Genomic DNA, 20911 nt, shown 5'->3' with positions numbered 1-20911 from the left:
ATTACATTTTACTCTCACTTCGTCCCGTCTCCTCCCTCCTAACTGAAAGTGCTTGGCCGGCTGCCATGCTGTATTCCTGGCAGTCCCACCTATGAGTAATTTGATTCCTCACAGGCCGGAATTACGACACAATGCTCGTTCCGTTATCCAGCAGGTTTGTGGATTTCTCTTCCAGCCTTGTTTTAGCTGCTTCCTGCAAAGAAGAGATCATTCCCCTCAATAACTATGTAGAGTTCAACTCGGAACAAACTACAAAATGTGTGTAAATTAAGCAAATACAAGTTTTATTAGAAGATTACACAAAGAAAAAAAACTTGACATTTCCAAAAGAGAGCAGCTCACAACAGCTGTCATTTCTTCAACATTAGCTCTCCCTCTTATTTTTTTGTCTTTACAGGCAAAAAAATACATCTTTACTCATAATAATAAAAAGAGTACTATGTACATGGTGGAAACACGTCATGCCACTGGTATTTGTGGAAGGAAGCGGTGATTGTCATCAGACCACCCCACATCACCTAAAAAACTTTCAAGTAATTTCTTTAAAAAATAAAAAATAGAACCTTTTTTTTATTATGTGTTTGAAATAGATTTTTTTTTCTCCAAAAATACACGTATGACCAGCATTACAAATTGGCAATGCATAGCCTATATTTTCAGTCTCATAAAAGCAAAGGAGCATGAAAAACTGCTGGAAGGAAACAAAAAAAGTCTTATTTGGATGAGGAAGTAGCACTAAAGGTGTGTTGAGTTGTCTGGAGGTAAACCGCTGGTGTTTGTCTTCAAAGAATGTCAAAGTGTTCTCTGTAAACAGTCCAGTGAGGATCGGTGACAAATATCCCCCAAATCTTAAGGTCAGGAGGAGGGCTGCTGCCGATAAAAAAGGAAGAATGGAGTTGTGCTACGTGACGGCTAAAGAGAACAAAAGGGAAGTAGAGAGGAAGAAGAATGCAGAGGTGAGGAGAGGGTTGGAGTTCCCTGCCGGTGTTGGCTTTGTTGCCGGAGCTGTAGCGGTGTGGCTGCAGGTGGCGGAGGTTAGCAGTCGCTGGTTTTCACCCTGTCACCGCAAGGAAAGCAGAAGAAGTGTAAGAATAAAAATGAATCAACAACAGCTATAGATGCAGAGCAATCAAAGACACTCATGCCACGTTTAGCAATCAAGCCAAAGCAGACGTTTCTGTAGAGCAACAGTTCTGCTTTGAGGCTTTTAGCTGCAGTGGAGCAAACAGACACAAACAACTGTACATGTATTTAAAAAAAACAACATTGTTTGTTTCAAAAACATGTGTCAAGGATTATAGAATATTATACCATGGTCCGGTTGAATACTCGATTCTGATTGGGTGCTGGGTATGCATTAAAACCTGATAACCGCACGGTGAAAAAAGAAGTTCGGTCAGCTAGCTAGTTTTGTATCACTGCGCCGGCTTCTTTAAAACAATGATGCGCCGCATCACGTAACATATAGTCCGCTTTTTGTGAGAAAAGCGATCCAAATCGGAAAATAAAACGAGAATTAAGGACTAAAACCTGGTTAATATGTATTGCTTTTGTAACTGACCATGGTAAGAGCGGGTTAATGGCCTTCGAAGTGTGCGTTTATTACTTTTTAATGCACTTCGCGGAAGCAACCGTCCGACGCGAAGGCTTCCACGGCGTGCGTTAAAAAGTAATAACCGCATACTTCGTCGGCCATTAACCCTTACTTATCCAACAAATATTATGAGGCTTCTTTTTGCTTTGCCATTGAGTGTGTATGAGAAATTGACCGAGCCAGCGTGACGTCATCCATAGAAAACAGTGGGTTTACTTCCAGCTCCGACCAAATGAAGTCACGCACGCCGCCATGTTGGAACCAGACCATGTCAGTAAGCTGTGATCGATCCGAGCCGGTCTGATTCAACGTTTCTATGGCAACCACTCTCTCCAGTCAGGAGTGAGCTTGTTGGAAGTCAACACCTCTACCAATGCCAGAATTCCAATGTTCGACATGAGATCACATACTTTTATTGAGGCATCTGATTGGTCGGTTTATAACTTGAAAAACTTGCACTTGTGGAAAAAAATTAGGATTAGCAAGAACATGTTAAAAAAGGGTAACAGAGTAGGAACGGTTATTCTGACCAATAGAATGAGTAACAGCTGTTTATTTCTCAACAGAAGTCTATGGGATTTTGGCTTCTTGGAGCCAGCGGGTACTTCCTGTTTGGAACACCAGGGGGAGGAGTCGCTGAGTCCACTTCTCATACAGTCAATGGTTGAAACTCAAACGCCGTTTTGACCAAAGGGGGCGCTGCATCACTGACAAGACACGACTCTAGAGACTGATTCTGTTTTAAGTTCAGGTCGACCTAACATGGCAAATATTAAAAATGGGAGCTGGAGTTCTTTTCCAACCATTTTGATGATGCGACAGGGCTCCAGACCAAAATTTTGCGACCAAAATTTGAGAGTGCGACTGAATTTTACATCCAGTCGCACATGTGCTACCAGTAAATTTGCCTCCCCCACCCTCCGTATTTTTTTTATACATTAAACGTGGAAGGGGAACGTCAATGATCAATGAAATGAGCAATGAAATGATCAATGAGACGTGAGCGCACACGCACGCAAACACACACACTCACACACATACTCATGAGACACGAGCACACACTCGGGGGAGGGGCCTAGAGATAATCGAGCGCGCGTAAACATCTGTGGGAATATCATCACAACCTGATATGTGCGTGCGTCTGAGCTATGAGAAAGCGAACTATTGATTCGTTCTTCCGACCTGCGGCTAGTGTACACCTTTTCATTGTCGTGCGCGGAGCTCACAAAGCAACCAATCACAGTGGGGTAAATGACTCTTGGGGACGTGACCAGTGTTGGTCCTGGGCGGTTTTGGTTCTAAATTTGCGGGTAAAAATGGCTTTGGGCGGGTATGCATAGTTTGGGCGGTTTTAGGGTCGGTTCGGCGGGTTTTTCCCCCTCATGAATATATAATAGCGGACTAAGTTAAGCTGGGTGGCTGTTGAAGTCTTATGTTCTGAAGCTCCGTGAACGCACCAGGTAGAGACGTTTAATGGGTTCTGTCATCGAACCTGTTGTTGGGGGAGGTCATACATAGGTTATAGCGGATTAAGAAAATGAATGGAAGAAGGCCGGTCCGCCGAAGAAATATTCAACACTGTACTCCTTTTATTAATAGTCTGAACTATCTTTGATTTTGAGAAATGTTTTATTTTGAAAAAGGGGAAAAAATCTACAAAAGCTGTATATTGTTGTTTCTCCCAATCATAGATAGATGGATAGATGGATAGATGGATAGATATGATTGTGCTTTTAGACTGGACAGGTTCAGTCAGAACATTACTAAATTTCCAGCTGTGTTCACGTAGGTTGGGGCCTTGCTGCTCCCGCCCCTTTCTCGTGATATTTTTGTGATGATTGACAGGTGATGTTGGAGCAAAAAGAAACGTCACACACCAGGTGATCTGCTCAGCGTTTCCTCCACCTGGGTGATCTCAAACACGCTAATTGTGCATCTTGGCTGCACTTATTTGGTGTCGCCAACATAAATTTCAATCAGTTTTGGAGCTTTTCTCTTACTAAGCACTTTTTTTTCCAATCTGAATGTATGGTATTTTTTTTACTATTTGTACTGTCATGACAGCGATGGTGCTGTCAGTTTACCTTGTGGAAATACAGTGGAAATTAGTAGATTTGGTTAGCATGTTGATTTACGGTATGCGCCCCTAAATTTTCTGGTTGTGCCCCTAAAATTTTCATTTAGGAGCCCCAGCGCTCCTAGTGAAAAAAGTTAGTCTGGAGCCCTGTGCGAGTCGCACAAGATTTACAAAATGTACAATTACTCGGTTCTTGGAAATCAAACCAGTTCAGTCACAACTGACTTTCACTCCTTTATGGCAAAGGAGATTGTCTTTGTTACAGGCTTGAGAGTTTAATAAAACAATAAAAGCATACCTTAAGGCTTTTACTTTTTCAGTATTTACAAACCATTTGAAAAGTGAAGCCATAGGCACACACCCACACACACACACAAAAAAAGCTTCCCAAAGCTCCATTTTCTTGCTTACTAAAACACAACAAAAGCAGGTTTTTTGTAGACTCCACAATGCAACAAATGCAGGAATTACCCAAAAGTTATGAGTAAAAATGACAAAGATGATAAAAACAGGAAGTTTGGAGCTGCACTGAAAACACAGACCCATGCAACAAACAGTTAAAGAAGCCTTCACTCGGACCAAAACTCACATTTGACCTCTTCATTAGCACTGTTGGGGACAATTTCTTATGGCAAATGAATAATTAAAGATTTTCTGTCCCGAGGTAATCACTTACCAACAAAATACAAAGAATGTCTCCTTCAAATGCAGAGGGAACTGACTGTGAATGTAATTTGGTTGTGCACTCTTTGCCTTTGCACGTTGCAGCCAAATTTGAATATATGCTGCACAACATAAACCCCAACTGTTTTCAGTTTCATGACCTTTAAAAAGAAAAAGAAAAAATCCTTCACCACAACGTTCACACCTCTCACACACACACTCATGCTCGAGCGCAGCCAGCAATAACACAACTCTAAACCACAGGAGCCAAGCAAAAATCAACCCCAACACCGACAAGGGCACAGCAGACGCCAAACACACACACACACACCTCCACGTACAACAGGTGTTGGATTTTAAAAGCAGCAGGTAAACATCTTCCTCTAAATCTGTTCCTCTTGGTTGTTGTTGGTGTTGTTGCTGCCGCAGAGGGGGGTGAATATACATTTCCCCCCACTGGACAGGCCAGCTGTCGTCATGTGCAGCAAATGCATCCCAAACTGTCCAGGAAAACCACAACAGTAGAGTAAGACCTCACTTGACGAGTGGTGGGCTTTGTTTGAGCGGTTAACTTCAACAACATAAAACAGAAGATTTCTCAGAAAAGGCTGCCGGAGCAGGTCTGACTGTCTGTCTGACTGACTGTCTGACTGACTGTCTAACTGTTTGACTGACTGTCCGTCTGTCTGACTGTCCGTCTGTCTGACTGACTGTCCGTCTGTCTGACTGACTGTCCGTCTGACTGACTGTCTGACTGACTGACTGTTTGACTGACTGACTGTCTGTCTGACTGACTGACTGTTTGACTGACTGTCCGTCTGTCTGACTGTCTGTCTGACTGACTGTCTGACTGTCTGACTTACTGTTTGACTGACTGACTGTCTGTCTGATTGACTGTTTGACTGACCGTCTGTCTGACTGACTGACTGACTGTTTGACTGACTGACTGTCTGTCTGACTGACTGTTTGACTGACTGTCCGTCTGTCTGACTGTCTGTCTGACTAACTGTCTGACTGACTGTCTGACTGACTGTTTGACTGACTGTCCATCTGTCTGACTGTCTGTCTGACTGACTGTCCGTCTGTCTGACTGTCTGACTGACTGACTGTCTGTCTGACTGTTTGACTGACTGTCCGTCTGTCTGACTGTCTGTCTGACTGACTGTTTGACTGACTGTCCGTCTGTCTGACTGTTTGACTGACTGTCCGTCTGACTGACTGTCTGACTGACTGACCGTCTGTCTGACTGACTGTCTGTCTGTCTGACTGACCGTCTGTCTGACTGACTGACTGACTGTTTGACTGACTGACTGTCTGTCTGACTGACTGTTTGACTGACTGTCCGTCTGTCTGACTGTCTGTCTGACTAACTGTCTGACTGACTGTCTGACTGACTGACTGACTGTCCGTCTGTCTGACTGTCTGTCTGACTGACTGTCCGTCTGTCTGACTGTCTGACTGACTGTCTGTCTGACTGTTTGACTGACTGTCCGTCTGTCTGACTGTCTGTCTGACTGACTGTCTGACTGACTGTCTGTCCACAGAGCTGCAGACAGACGCTACTTAGGGAGGCGACGCTGCACAAAAGAAAAAACAAAGGAACCAAGCTCCGCCTCTTCCCAAAACACACACGAAGTAGAAGTTGGTCTGGATTCACTCACTGAGTGGGTTTGTAGTGTTTATCCTCTGTTTGTTACATTACATGAACAACTGCTGCTCTCCCTCTTTCAAGGCCAAAAAGCTTTTCAGTTAGATTTCATGTAAAGATTCATCACTTTATTGATGAAATTAACACCTTTGTAACATTTAAATGGCTGGATATTGGAAAGCACTTTTTCATTACCAAATAGAATCAGGTTTGATTAAATGATAATTGAAAAAATGAATTGATAATTAAAGTCGCGAGCGCCGTTGTATCAGTGCCCCCTTCTGCCCCGCCTTACACGTCCTTAAACTTCCTAAACCCTGATCAGAGCTGCATGTGATAAATTAATAAAAAAAAGCCCTTCTTTTCAGAATGGCAGCTTTTCTGCTGGTTTTATCTCCATAACAACCGTTTTGTGTTTTGGTCGCCTGGGGGATGTCAAAGAGATCTGTCATTTTTTAGCAAAGAATCAGCAAAAGTAAATGTGGGGATTTCCTTGGACACTGAGGTTTCTGTTCGCCACAACCACCGTCCTTATATGTTCGTATCATGTGTCATATTGTTTTGCTCAGCTGAAGCAAAAGATTCATGAATGAAATGTTCCCAATATTCCAGTAAAAAGTGTGTGAGCAACTAGAGAAAGGCCTTTTTGTGAGCTCGCCACACTAAGGCATTTTTCCCCAGAGGCGCCTTCCAGTGAGGCTTAGAGGAGACAGATCAAAATCTCTAGGAGGAGTTTTAAGTTGTAGCTGGAACTTAAGGGAATTTTTAAGGGGGGTAAATTCAAGATGGCGGCCTTTTCCGAGGTCAAAGATCCACAAAAAAAAAAAACTCTATTGTGGTTGTAGACTGAACTTTGTGTGTGACATTTTGTAAAGAACAAAACATTAGAAAACATTTTCCCTCGATTCCAACAACTTACATGTGTTTTGATTTCGTTACTTCATTTTGGAATATTTTTTGAGCCCTACAAAAGATTTTGGCCTGATTCTTTCCTTTTTGAATGTTTTCTCCTTCTGTGATGTCATGATTGGGGGGGCGGGGGGTTGTACTAAGTGCATGACAGTGGTGGCAGGAGAAAAAAAATTCTGCTCCAAGCCACATAAAGGAAGAATTGCAAAGGTCCTTGCAGTCCAGCTGCAGGTCATGACTCACTTTAGTTCCGTTTAGTTGTAGTGACACGTTTGTTTTAAAGCATCAACATTATGGTTTGGTGTACTTCTTTGTACAAGGTAGTATCTTTTACAATGACTTGACCCAAAGACAGTACCATCACAGGAAGGTAGTCTGAAATTTAAACTATCCATCATAATTAACACATCCAACATTGCATGTTTGACAGTTCTGTTTATTGAACTTTACCTGCTCATGTCTGTAAATCACTATCATTCAAGCAGCATCAACGTGTTTAAACACTGAGTTGATGCTACACTGACTACTGAGTATTCTGCTCCTCACTTCTGATAAAAGCTTTAGGAACAGTTATCGGTGATTAATTCTGTTTTAATTCTGCAGCAAAAAACATTTGACTGACAGGAAATGAGCAGTGTTTACCACTCTAAAACAAAAACTTGTTTAAATGAAGCACAGAACAGCACATCAGCAGCTTGTATGATCATGTATTAAAGGTCCAGATGCTTCCGTTTGTGAGCTGTCCTGAAAGTGATGCTTGGATTGTGTTGAAGAGCGTTAACCAAACCTCACCTTTTCCTCTTCCTCTCTGAGTCATTTGTCCTGGACTTGCTTTGGGGTGTCTTGGTGGTTCCAGATTTGGAAATACTGTCTTCTCTGCGTCGTTTACTGCAATAAAAAGTAACATTTAGTAAATAAACCACATTGAATGAAGTAAAAGCTGTTAACCTTTTTCAGACTTAACAGAACTTTTTCTTAAACTCATATTTTTGAATTGAGCAAAGAAAATTTGTGTAAAACATGAAAATTCTGGCAAGCAGGTTGTTATTATATCTACAGGATTACTAAAATCTCAACTGTGCGCTTTTATGAGACTGGCGGCACTGACTGTGTTGTGTTGCCGTCCAGTTCCTGTTCTTTGAAGGGAGATTGTGATGGCTCTTTGCAGTCCAGTCTGTACTCTCCTCCCGTCTCTGGTTGACCTCCTCGTTGGTTTCCGTTGTATTGCTCTGTGGGAGACCTGGCTTGGGTCGGAGTTAAAGCTGGAGGCTCCACAGCTGGTTCCTGATCTTCCCTGGATAATTCCCGCCACTGGTTCTAAACCGGGACAATGAGTATTAAGATAAGATAAGATAAGATAAGATAAAGCTTTATTGTCATTGTACAGTCACACTTGGTAAAACAGTACAACGAAATTGCAAGAGTCATTAAATTATTGTCATTAAATGTAATCAATGAAAAATTATTACCCTAATTAGAAATGTTTTTGTAGCCCGACCAACATATTTTCTACGTCGAAAATACTATATACTATAATATTTTCCCCTCTGCTCCCAATTCAAATCAATGTCAAATCTGACTTGTTAAAAACACCAAAACGCAATTTTCATTCTTCAAACTGTCTGCAAACGACAGAAATAACAGCTACCTGAATGGACGCGTCCCCCCTAATGAGCTTTGCTCCCTCAAGGACAGCCATGTAGGAGAAACGAAGCTGATCAGGCGTCTGGATCAGACCCATGCGATACTCCCTCATATTCAAGAGGATGCTTTTGATATCCACTGAGAACGGTTCTTTCCTCTTTTCCATCTAGAAAAAACAGGACATGGTACAAGGAAGTATCCATCACCTCTCAGGATTTTGCTTTGTCTGCAGTAGGCTCCTAACAATGTTTATTGCCATTTTCGCATAGCAAAGGTCTGACAATAATATAACTCTATGATATTTTCTCAATTATAATCTTCTGAATGATGTGCAGGGACAAGGTAAGAAAAAGGCAGAACTTACGAGGACCAGGCATGTATCAACTAATGAAAATGTCCCAGAGCGTCCGATCCCGGCGCTGCAGTGGACCACGGCCGGCCCGTGGTCCACCTCCAGTGCTCCCGACTCCCGCACTTTAAAGAGGAAATTAAGAAAAGACGCCGGAGACTCTGGAACTCCAAAATCAGGCCATGTGGTATAATGGAAATGGTAGATTTTCCTCTTCTCTCCAGTCTGTAATAAAATAAAGTATTAAACAAACACAAATGAACTTCTTTGACTTATATTTCTGTTCTTACTTTAAAAAAATACTTTTGCTAGAAATGAACGATACCCGAAAACTATTTTCATAACAAACAATCTACAACTGTTACTTTATTTATTTTTAAAAGCTTTCCATACTTAAAAACTGTGAAATGTTGAAATATGAAACAAAGAGACTCCACATAAAGGCACAAAAACCCTGCAAACCTGCTCTTTGACATTACTATAAACACTTGTGATGCAACAGCCTCCTGAAGCACTGAGGACGTTCTCCTGGATGATGCATTTGCTTACACTCAGATTCTGCAGCTCCAGTATTCTGGTGGTGTAATAAGACTTGATGTCCTCGGATATCAGCGTCACCAAGAAACACGTGTCTTTAAACGCCATCTCTTTCTCCTCAGCCGTGGGCCAGTACGGCGCACATTTTTCCTGTCAGAGGGAGAAAGGAGACATTAGAGGAAAAAAAGATTCCAAAGATCCCGATAAGCTGATGAAGATTTACACCGGATGACAAGCAGATGCCAGCTGACCACTATCAAGAGAGAGAACGATACAATCAGCATTCATACATCCATACAAAGACGTATCAAACTTAACTATTATGTAAAAATAGACATAACTATTTTGGAAAATCAACATAGCAATTGTTAGATCAGTTATCTAAAATATATGCAAATTATTTTCATTAGAAAAATCATATGATTAAAAACAACACTACGTCGGAAAAAATAGACATAACACCTTTCCAAAATTCTTCGTAGCATATGCAGATCAAGTTTTTAAAACATTAGAACAGTCAGACATAACACTATTTTTGGAATATTCATAGCATTCTTTTCATTAGAAAGAATCATGAATCTATTTTTTTTGGAGCAAGTGAAGTGAAATAATTAGAGATCAAATCACTTTAACCATCTTTAATATTGATTGAGCAATTTTATAATGCTAAGGTAATCACGTGAAAAAAAAAGGTCCCTATCCGGTCGATTGTCCAAGGTTGGTATTCCTTCTTCTGCTGCTTGATTGACAGCCATCCTTCTGGTTTTAACAGAGTTTATAAGTTATTTTTGCTGCAATGTCTGCAGACTTAGTTTGTTAAGGTCCATGTCCTTCTGCAGCTGTTATCAGTGTAGCTTCAAGCTGAGGTCAAGTTGTCTGCAGGTCAGAACTCTCTACTGAAAATCAGGGTCACTGTTGACATTTAGATTTAGTGCAAATATAAATGAAAACCAAAATGGTCTTAGAGAAAACAGATCAACTTCATTGGCCATCATTGATGCTGTGGAGGAAACAATAATAATGATTAATTCATAATTGATACTTTATTTATCCCACAATGGGGAAATTCTAGTCTAGCCGCGCCCGGGGGGCAACAGCTGGATGGGGAGAGCGGGAATCGAGCCGCCAAATCTTCGGTTGTTGGACGACCTGTTATACCACCTGAGCTAAACTGCCGTCCTCACAAACGCTCTGGACAAAAACAAATGCAGCTGGAATTTTCATTGACCTACAAAAAGCATTTGATACTCTCAATCAGGACATCCTATTTGACAAACTGGAAGTGTATGGGATAAGAGGACTAGCACTAACTTGGGTCAAAAGCTATCTAACGGGAAGAAAACAATTAGTCAAGATTGATGAATTTACATCAGAAACCAATGAGAAAAGTTGTGGTGTCCCACAAGGATCAAGTCTGGGCCCGCTGCTATTCGTTGTATTTATAAATGATGTATTCAATGTTTCAAAGCTTATGAAACTCATTATTTGCTGATGACACAAACATATTCTATTTTACAGACAATCATTGGGAACTTATCAATGTGGTAAACACAGAGTTAAACAAAATAAAATCATGGATGGATCACAACAAATTATCTTTGAACCATAAAACCATAGTGATGTTTTTTGGAGGCTACAAAGGAGGAACAAACTGAGGGGATGTAGGAACTTCAAGATCAAACTGATAAGAACCACAAAGAAAAGTTTCTGTGTGTCGGTGTGTGGCCCTAAACTTTGGAACGGGTTCAGTAATGAGCTCAAACAATGTTCAAATATTCAAGAAAATGTATAAAGAAACTCTGATTTCAGGATATGAAGATAAGGGGAGTTAAGGATCAACAGGTGTTTGAATAAGTCCAAATCCATGTGTGAACTTGATTGTGGTGAAATAATCAAAGTTCTTTTAATTACAACCAGTGAGTATTCCATTGTAATGTCCATTATTATTATGTGCATGATTACTGAAATGTTTAAATTACAATCAATAATCGATTGATTTTCTTTACTTGATCTGCAATAATTACTAGTCTATTACTGGTAACTTGAAAAGAATCTATCTGATCAGAACTGGATTACAAAAACTATCAAATGAATCAACTCAGTAGAGGTGGGATTATAAAAGCTCGCTTGTCCCACTCATTTTCAAGCATTAACTCAAACTCTACTTATTCTTTAGTTAATGATATCTGTATTTAATTAAGCAAATGTGATTCAAGTGACTTTTTTGTTTTGTTTTAATGTTTTGTTTTGTCTTTTTAATCTATGCATTTCATCGTTTCTGTAATGAGTTTGATAATATGTGTAAATTCTTTATTGCTTTGACTACAATGCTTGAATTAATTTAATAAATCAAATCAAATCAATCAACATGAAAACACCCCCAAGATTAAATCCATTCTCTTGGAGCTCTTGGTCTTCCACTTCCAAGAAATGTTAGTGTACATGTCCCATTACCCAAACAGGAGCCAAGCCAGCTGCTCTACTGAGAAAGAGGGAGGCCAGATGCTTAAGCTGTGAGTGGGTGTTTCATCTGCACAGTGCAGGATGACATGAATTATGACACAAAATGCTGGATCTTGTGAAAGATCCGCATTAATTCTTAACCCGTCAGAACACTGATTTCTAAGCATTTTGGCTAAATCGGGGATCTGCAACCTGAGGCTCTGGAGCCAGACGTGGCTCCTTTACCCCTCCATTGTGGCTCTCTGGTTAAAGACAAATTAAAAAGCGTTTTTGTTTATTACATTACATTTTCTTTACTACTTTTAAACAATAATCAACATTAACCTTAAAGGGACTGAGCTGAAGCATCATGCTTATCAAAGTCCAAGAGACATCTTTTTCAGACAACAAGGGAAACAGTCAGAAGAGTCATTCAACTCATTCACAAACAGTAAAAGCACTAGTATCACTTCACTGACTACAGTTCCCATGAGGCTCCAACAATCCATCAAGTTTCATCCTTTACCAAAGTCGTACAAAAATATTTAGATGGATTTTTAAGTGCCGTGTATCACAGAAAAAGAATTTAAGGTCAACAAGAATTCACACTAAAGGCACACAGGATTATAAAGCAGATTTTTTATTTTTAAAAATCAAGGATTTTAAGTTATGGCCCAAAAATACTGTAAGGGTCGCATGAGTGAAAAAACCCGACGTACCGACCCTTAAACCGCCCAAAGCCATTTTTACCTGCAAATTTAGAACCAAAACCGCCCAATCTGGCAACACTGCTAGCTTCTCTTGTAGAAAAATCATGCTCCCTCCACAGCTCACTGTGACCTTACTTTCTGTTAGGTAGTTAGCCGCTCAGCCCAGTTGAAATTTCAGAATAAAAGCACTTCCATTGCAGCTTTACTTCCGTTGTGAGTTAATGTGTTGTGAGTTATTGTGTTGTGTTGTGAGTTAATGTATTGTGTTGTGAGTTAATGTGTTGTGAGTTAATGTGTTGTGAGTTAATGTGTTGTGTTGTGAGTTATTGTGTTGTGAGTTAATGTATTGTGTTGTGAGTTAATGTATTGTGTTGTGAGTTAATGTGTTGTGTTGTGAGTTAATGTGTTGTGAGTTAATGTGTTGTGTTGTGAGTTAATGTGTTGTGTTGTGAGTTAATGTGTTGTGTTGTGAGTTAATGTGTTGTGTTGTGAGTTAATGTGTGGTGTGTTAAGTTAGGCTACGTTCACACTGCAGGGCTAAATGCTCAATTCCGATTTTTTGAAAAAAATCTGATTTTTTTGCAAGGCCGTTCACTTTCCCAATTACAGTGATCCCTTTCTGTAACGCCGTTTACTTTTCACGGTTTCGCTACTTCACGGATTTGCATTGTGTTCTGCATTCTGATTGGCTAAAAAGTCACTCCGCTTCTTCTCTACGTCAATAACGTTGCAGTTTAATCTGTACATGTACGTTAAACAGCTTGCCAAATTAACATTACGGATGTGCAAATACTCTTGCAATTTCGAGTTTCTCAAAAACCCATATAAAAAAGAGCGACAACAACTGCCTATCACTATGTCCTTCTCCCGAACAAACACAGCTGCACCGCTGGCTTCAAAAGGAGAAAACACTGCAGAGCGGATTCAGGATGCAGCGGCTCAGTCTGCAGATCAGTGAAATACACCTGAGTCACTATTTCTCCGATTTTTTTCATAATCATTTTAAATTTTCTCCCGTTTAATCCAATTACTCGGGTCGCGGTGGGCGGGGCTAATCTCCGCAATTTGAAGCCTTCTGTTCACATTGATGATTCAAATTATTATTTGACAGAACAGTACAGAAGTTATTTGTCGAAAAAAATGTTTCTAAAGTACTTTTATTTGTGAACCAAATGCTTGAGCCTGTAGAATGGTTTCATTCTTTCTTTTCAATGTATAATAGAGTATTAAATTGTATAATAATTGTAAAAAAAATAAAATAAACGTTTCTACTTCACGGATTTTACCTATCACGGGTTCTTTTTGGAATGTAGCCCCCACAAAAAACAAGGGTTTACTGTAAATGCGAATCTTTGTGATTTCCTGTGTGACCGTGAAACGACCCAGAATTGACCCGCATGCGCAGAAGAGTACTCAACGGTGAACGACGTCACTGTTGTTTGCAGAAGTAGCTAACGTTAACAATGGATGTCAACAACAGTGTTGTCAACAGCGGAGCTCTTTTTGCAGTATTAAATTTATTTGCACAAAGGAGCCAGCACAACTACAATCTTCTCATTTTAAGAAGGTATTGGAGCCAGGATTGTCTCACCCACTGTTGTGGAATGGGGATGTGTATGTGCTGGGGCCGCGCGCGTGTGTAAGAGAGAGGAGAAGAGTGCGTTCAGCGAGGTAGAGAATGGGGGGGGCAGTGGGGGCACGCATTCATGTTGTGTGTTAAGGAGGAATGAGAACGGTAATAAAAGAAGGCTTCCTCCAGAATAAATGCTATTGACTTTTTATTAACCCACTCTGGAGAATCTAAGGGTCCAAACGGGGAAGTGAACCCGAAGGAGAATCCGCCTTTGGTCCCCCGCGCTCCTGACTACGGTCGGAGAGGGGAAAAAAAGTCATTGCGGGAATGGGAAATGTTCAACACCACGCTCTGCCATTTTGCTGAAAATGTTTTCAAAAACCGCCCGGTTGCGATAAGAGCCCTCGAGTTTGGCCTGAACAGAGCTGTCACCCCAAATATGAATCCAATCGGTGACCTCGCTTCCCTTCCACTGACTGGTCTCAGCAGCATCTTCCACCATGGTTGATGTTTATGTTCTCGTTCCCGCCTACTTAATTATGAAGTTTGTAGCGGGTGGGATTCATGTGGCCTGGCCGTTCAGACGGAGGTCGCATTTGAAAAGATCGGATACGTATCGGATTCAGGACCACATACCCAAGGCTACGTTCACACTGCAGGGCTTAATGCTCAATTCGGATTTTTTCAAAAAATCCGAATTGTTTGCTAGACCGTTCACATTTCCAAGTAAATCCGAACTTTTGTGATCTCCAGTGTGACCGTGACACGACCCAAACGAGACCCGCATGCGCAGAAGCCAGAAGAATACTCAACGGTGAACGACGTCACTTGTTGTTTGCGGAGCCAACGTTAACAATGGATGTCAACAACAGTGTTGTCAAAAGCGGAGCTCTTTTTGTAATATTAAATTTATTTTCACGAAGGAGCAGCACAATTACAATCTTCTCATTTTAAGAAGGCATTGGAGTCGGGATCGTCTGTACCCACTGTAGTGGAAGAGGAATGTGTATGTGTTGGGCCCGCGCGCCCGCGTGTGTGTGTGTGCAAGCGGGTGCCGCGATAGAGAATAGGGGGGGGGGGGGGGGGCAGTGTGTGCGCGCATTCATGTTGTGTGTTACGGAGGAAAGATGACGGTAATAAAAGAAGGTTTCCCCCAGAATAAATGCTATGGACTCTTTATTAACCCGTTCTGGAGAATCTAAGGATCAGAACAGGGAGGAGGAGGAGGATCGCCTGGGTCCCCTGCGCTTCTGAGCACGGTGGGAAGGGGAGAAAGAAAAAAAAGTTATCGCGGGAAAGGTTCAACACCACGCTCTGCCATTTAGCTGGAAATTTTTTCAAAAACCGCCCAGTTGCGATCAGAGCCCTGGAGTTTGGCCTGAAAAGAGCGATCACCCCAAATATTAATCCAATCCGTGACCTGCTTCCCTTCCACTGTCTGGTCTCAGCAGCATCGTCCACCATGGTTGATGTTTACGTTCTCGTTCCCGCCTACTTCAACGCAAAATGATGACGTTTGTTGCGTGTCGATGACGTACAGTTCGGAATCAAGTTGCCTGGCCGGTCAGACGGCGGTCGCAATTGAAAAGAACGGCTACAATTCGGAATCAGGACGGCAAATCCACGGGGCCTGGGTCGCAATTGAAAAGATCGGATCTGTGTCATTCAGACTGTCATGAAAAGATCGGAATTGGGCCGCTTAGGGGCAAAAAATTCGGAATTGGGTCGTTTCAGCCTGCAGTGTGAACGTAGCCCAAGTGGCCTGGGTCGCATTTGAAAAGATTGGATCTGTGTCGTTCAGACTGTCATGAAAAGATCAGATGCAGGTCGCCTCAGGGCAAAAAAAATTGGAATTGGGTCGTTTCAGCCTGCGGTGTGAACGTAGCCTTAATATGTTGTGTTGTGAGTTAATGTGTTGTGTGTTGAGTTAATGTGTTGTGTGTTGAGTTAATGTGTTGTGTGTTAAGTTAATGTGTTGTGTAGTGATTTAATGTGTTGTGTGTTAAGTTGATGTGTTGTGAGTTAGTGTTTTGTGTTGTGAGTTAGTGTTTTGTGTTGTGAGTTAATGTGTTGTGTGTTAAGTTAATGTGTTGTGTAATGTGTTGTGTTGTCATTTAATGTGTTGTGAGTTAATGTGTTGTGCTTTGAGTTAATGTGTTGTGTTGTGAGTTAATGTGTTATGTGTTACTCTGTTGTGAGTTAATGTGTTGTGTGTTAAGTTATTGTGTGGTGTTGTGACCCTTCTGGACCACCATAAATTAAAATTTGAATTCTTTCTGTTTGGCAAAACTTGCATCCTCATATTTACCATCTCAACAGAATTTCTGCCCCAACGATAAAAAACAGCTGACTATGAACGCTTGTAGAGATCAGAGTAGGTTGTGTTTGATTTGTCTGAATGATGGTAAAAAACCAACAACGGATGTGTAGCTGTGGAGTAAACGGTCTACATATGACATGTGGTCTGTGGCGTGGACGGTTAAAACAGAATTCAATAATGAAATATTTACATGCTTACCGATCCTTTCTCTATCACCCTGTTGAGCATGATGACTGCTTTGGTCTTCTGTTCCCAGATCATGAGCCAAAAGTGGCCACAGGTATTCCTAAGGGGGCCCTGCAGATAAATTAAAATGCAATCAGAAGAAAAAGACAGAAAAAGAAGGATTCTGTCAGCAGATGAGGCCAAGAACTGGAGTCCCTTGATTAGTTAGATGTGCAAAATAAAGAAATCTTCCAAGACTTTTTAAAACAACTGCTCTATATTCTATAGTTAACTATTTAAATTGATTTTGTGAAACTAATATTCCTGAATAAACCCCCAAAAAAGTATTTTTAATTCATTAAATTATGTCTGATCACTTTTATTGGACTTTTTAACACCTTCACCAAACCACATGACTCATCTCCAACCCACATTTAATAAAAAAAACACCAACTAAAATACACGTTTAACTGTGTCGCAACTCCAGCATAGGTGACTGAACTAAGAGTATTGCACGTGGCTCCTTTGAGAGCGTTTACGTGCACAACCTCCCACAAAAGTGTCCTTGTTTCTTTAAAAATAAATAAAAAAAGCTGCAAACAACAGCAACTCTCACTGAATTGAAACCATATTTGCATCGTGAGCAACAGCTTTTGGTAATGAAAAAAAAAACAACATACCGTAACTCTGATTTTTGTTCTCCTTTTTCTGTGATTGCAGTGTGGTTTGTTTTTTTCTTTAGTATTAGTGTACCGGTAACCAAAATGAGAATTTGAGACCTACGACAGATTTCACTTCGACAAAGAAAGTAAACAATCAACGACAACAAACTAGCATCCTATCCCCATAAAATCTTTCATAATAGCCACAAGTTGTTAGCAATTTGGTGTAAAATCCACATTCACAGTAGAATAGAATAGAATAGAATAGAATAGAATAGAATAGAATAGAAATGTATTGGTCCCACAAAGGGGACAATACCTAACATGTATTATTTCACATGTATTAACAATACAAAATAGTAAAAATGTGTAAATATGTCATTTTTATTTACATCCTCATAAATTGTTTTGATAAATTGAGCAAAAGAATTTAAAAAAATGACAGTAAAGGGAAATTAGATTTAACAAGTCCCCAGAATTGACAAATCTTTGTGAGATTTACACTATTCCATCTCTAATCTGTACTTATAACTTTTCATATAATGTTAAGACCAAAATCTGACTTTTTTTTCTTTCTTTTTTTAGTTTCTTCAATAAACATGTGGAACCCTGAAGTCACATGACCAGAGCTGAGAATAAACTCTCAGGAAAGGAAGTCAGGCCTGCAGTGTCTAACGACTCTAATGAATTCATTTATGAGTCCAAAATAGACTCAGAATAACAGACTTGTTTTTTACATCAACAGTGTCGTCTGATTATCAACTACATCAATCAACAGTTTTAAACCCACACAACAGAGCTGTCCAGAGTAGTTCACCTCAGCTCACCTGAGTTAGTATGTAACTTCTCTGCGCTTCCTCCATCACCACCAGACTTGCATTAATGTAGTCATTTTCTGTGTTCTCTAGCTTGACTCTGCTGTGATCGACTGCAAGACGCACAAATTGGTTGCAAGTTCATAGGAACGGTTAGAAATTCACACAAACATCTGGCGGTAAACAGTTTGGACTTTTCTACATGTTTACCCACATGGACTGACGTCTCGGTATCTGTTCCTGTTGCGATTCTCCGGATATTTCGCTACTTTGTACGAGCACTCGTGGGACTGATTCCGGATTTCCTGGAAGACAGAAAGGTGGATTAGGACAAACATAAAAGAACACAAACTACTGTAAATCTTTGTCCTCCCTTTTTTCTTTATTCATTCATCTTCTAAACCCGTTTTGACCCTTTCGGGGTCACAGAGCTGCCGGAGCCCATCCCGGCCACTCGTAGGCGAAGGCAGAGCACACCCTGGGACACTCACATTCACACCATGAAGCATGTTTTTGGACAGTGGGAGGAAGCCGGAGTCCCCGGAGAAAACCCACGCATGCATGGGGAGAACATGCATACTCCACACACAAAGGCCCCCCATTGATGTTGTGTTTCCAGACCCCCAGCTGGGACTTGAACCAGGGGCCTTCTTGCTATTAGGCACCAAGCCTTTATTATTATTTTTTAATGGTAGTTTGAGGTTGTTAGTATGTGTGCACACAGCAGAGTCAAAATACTAAAGGCAAAGTACAACTAACTAGCATGCCAGAAATTCACATGAACACACTGAAGCTATGGTCATCTTTCAACCATTTTCAAAGAGATCCCAGTGGTCTTTTAATTAGGATTATTATTTTCGTCGTCTTGTAGGACATAGTTTCTCCAGCGCAGCAGCAGTTCATTAAAAGTTTACGTCCGAGTTGTGGGTGGGACAGATGGCACGGAGTAAGCCTGTCCCTTTCCTATCATCCTTTTGTTACCCTCTCTCCCACTAGCTTACAGCCCCTCACAACCCCAACCTAACACTCCCCAGTGCAACAAAAATTGGCGAGCAACACCAGAGCTATCCATCTGTCAGCTAGATCCAGATTCCAGCTCAGACCAGGAAAACAAAGACATGCATGGATCTAGGTGTCTCCAAGCGGATGCATCAGAATGGAGCAGAGCAGGGAGCTTGTGGCCTGCCCAACGTATTTTCTACATTACAATACAATCTTTTTCAAACTGCCTTATTGTCTACTCCTGATTTAACAACAATTTGAGTAAAACAAATACTCAGAAATTCAATTTCAAGCTTAACTTTCTCTATATATGTTCTCCCATCATAAGAAAAATGCCAGAAGAACATGTTAAAAACACAGTTTTCATCAGAGTGGGTCTTTAGACACTTAGAGAGAGCCGCTTATCAGAGTGTTTAATTTCATGCATCTGTGGTGATCATTTATTTATTAGTTTATACTTAAAATTCTAGAAACTAAACAAATATCTTTGTTTAATCTAAGACTTTTTTTTTCAAATATTTTAACATTGTTTATCCATTTATTCAAGCAATGTCTTTGCTATGTTTATGTCCATCTGTGGCATATTTTCTGAAGACCAACAACAGCTCCTAATGTTATGACACATCAATAGGATCAGTTTTATGACCTGTTGTTTTGATAGTTCACTATATTGATCCCAGCTTCATTTGACACCATCTCTACTTTTTTAAAAAAATTTTTAGAAGACCCATTTAGATTATTTAAACATGAGGTCATGTGATGTAACCATGCAAATAAGCAAGACATGTTTAATTCTTGGGGCTCAATATGCAAATTGATGCGTACAGTTTTTTGGGGGGAAACACCAAAAACTTTTTTTGTGCTTATTTTTCTGTTATTTTTTCATGTGTCTCGTTTTTAAGCATTTGATTGACATGTTTGTGAAGTCATGTAGTTCTGATCTGCAGTGTGTGTGACCGGCGACGCAAAACAAACGTCTTCAGTACGCAGGAAATCAGCGTTTGAATCGCGAAAAAACCAGAAACAAAGTGATAAACACTGCATTACCCAAAGCAAAATCCCATAACTGGACTCAAACGGAAAATGTATGAGTCACTGATCACTGTGAGAGCTTTAACCATATCAACAAGAACAAGCTTATAGATTAAATTTAGCTGTATAAAGCTGTATGACACAAACAAACTCAAGAAGCTAACATACTGAGTTTAGTGTTTTCTGACGATCAAAGAAAATTACCAGTGTCTACAAAATTGAGTTTTAAAACAGGCTTACGAAATCAGGAAATATATCATCAAATTGCAGGCACGAGTTGCGAGCTTGCTAAAAAAGAATTGCGCGCTCTCGGCGCAAAACGCATTTAGCTTTGTGCTACAGGCTACACACATGCTAACAGACACTCACGGAGTACAGTTTTCGCCACCGGCCTTCTGAGTCTATGTCGTCGAAATCCTTGTCCATTTTCACCGAGGCAACTTCTGTATGTTCCATATGAACCAGGGTTAACTAACTATTTCATTGTCTCCCTCATTACTTTATCAGATAACAAAATTTTAGCTTAAAATGTTACTGCTTCCCTACTTTAGCCGTACGTCTGCCCGTTATCTGGTCAGTCCAGTTGTCAGTCAGTGAAGATACTTGTACGCATGCGCAAGATAATGCCCCCTAGCTGTCAACCTTCGAACTTCAGCTTACTTCCTTCAACTACAAAAAACGACTACAAAACCTAGAAGTCATCTGACACCTTTACGGAAATTAAATATGCTTCCTGGCATGTGTGTGAAGCGCACTGAATTTGTTTATA

At 40.6% G+C, this 20911-nt stretch overlaps 1 protein-coding gene across 3 annotated transcripts; it reads right to left on the bottom strand.

Moving 5' to 3' along the window:
• Positions 1-261: 261 nt before the first annotated feature.
• Positions 262-20744, bottom strand: LOC101158780 (tyrosine-protein phosphatase non-receptor type 2). Of its 3 annotated transcripts, none has more exons than XM_004073962.4 (10): positions 20512-20744; positions 18323-18413; positions 18121-18221; positions 16665-16763; positions 9434-9571; positions 8900-9109; positions 8540-8701; positions 8000-8208; positions 7684-7779; positions 262-1057 (listed from the first exon to the last, which is right to left on the bottom strand). In XM_004073962.4, the coding sequence occupies exons 1-10, from the start codon at positions 20596-20598 to the stop codon at positions 1036-1038; spliced, it is 1215 nt and encodes a 404-aa protein (XP_004074010.1). In that variant the 5' UTR covers positions 20599-20744; the 3' UTR covers positions 262-1035. The 3 variants fall into 3 exon arrangements, with proteins under 3 accessions (XP_004074010.1, XP_020562664.1, XP_020562663.1); XM_020707005.2 differs by lacking the exon at positions 262-1057 and adding an exon at positions 3772-4834 and having other exon boundaries at positions 20689-20707; XM_020707004.2 differs by lacking the exon at positions 262-1057 and adding an exon at positions 3774-4834.
• Positions 20745-20911: the final 167 nt, after the last annotated feature.

Source organism: Oryzias latipes, chromosome 11, assembly GCF_002234675.1.
Source record: "Oryzias latipes chromosome 11, ASM223467v1".
NCBI classification, from domain to species: domain Eukaryota; kingdom Metazoa; phylum Chordata; class Actinopteri; order Beloniformes; family Adrianichthyidae; genus Oryzias; species Oryzias latipes.
Note: the sequence above shows the minus strand (reverse complement) of the source record. Positions and strands in the feature narration are given on the sequence as shown.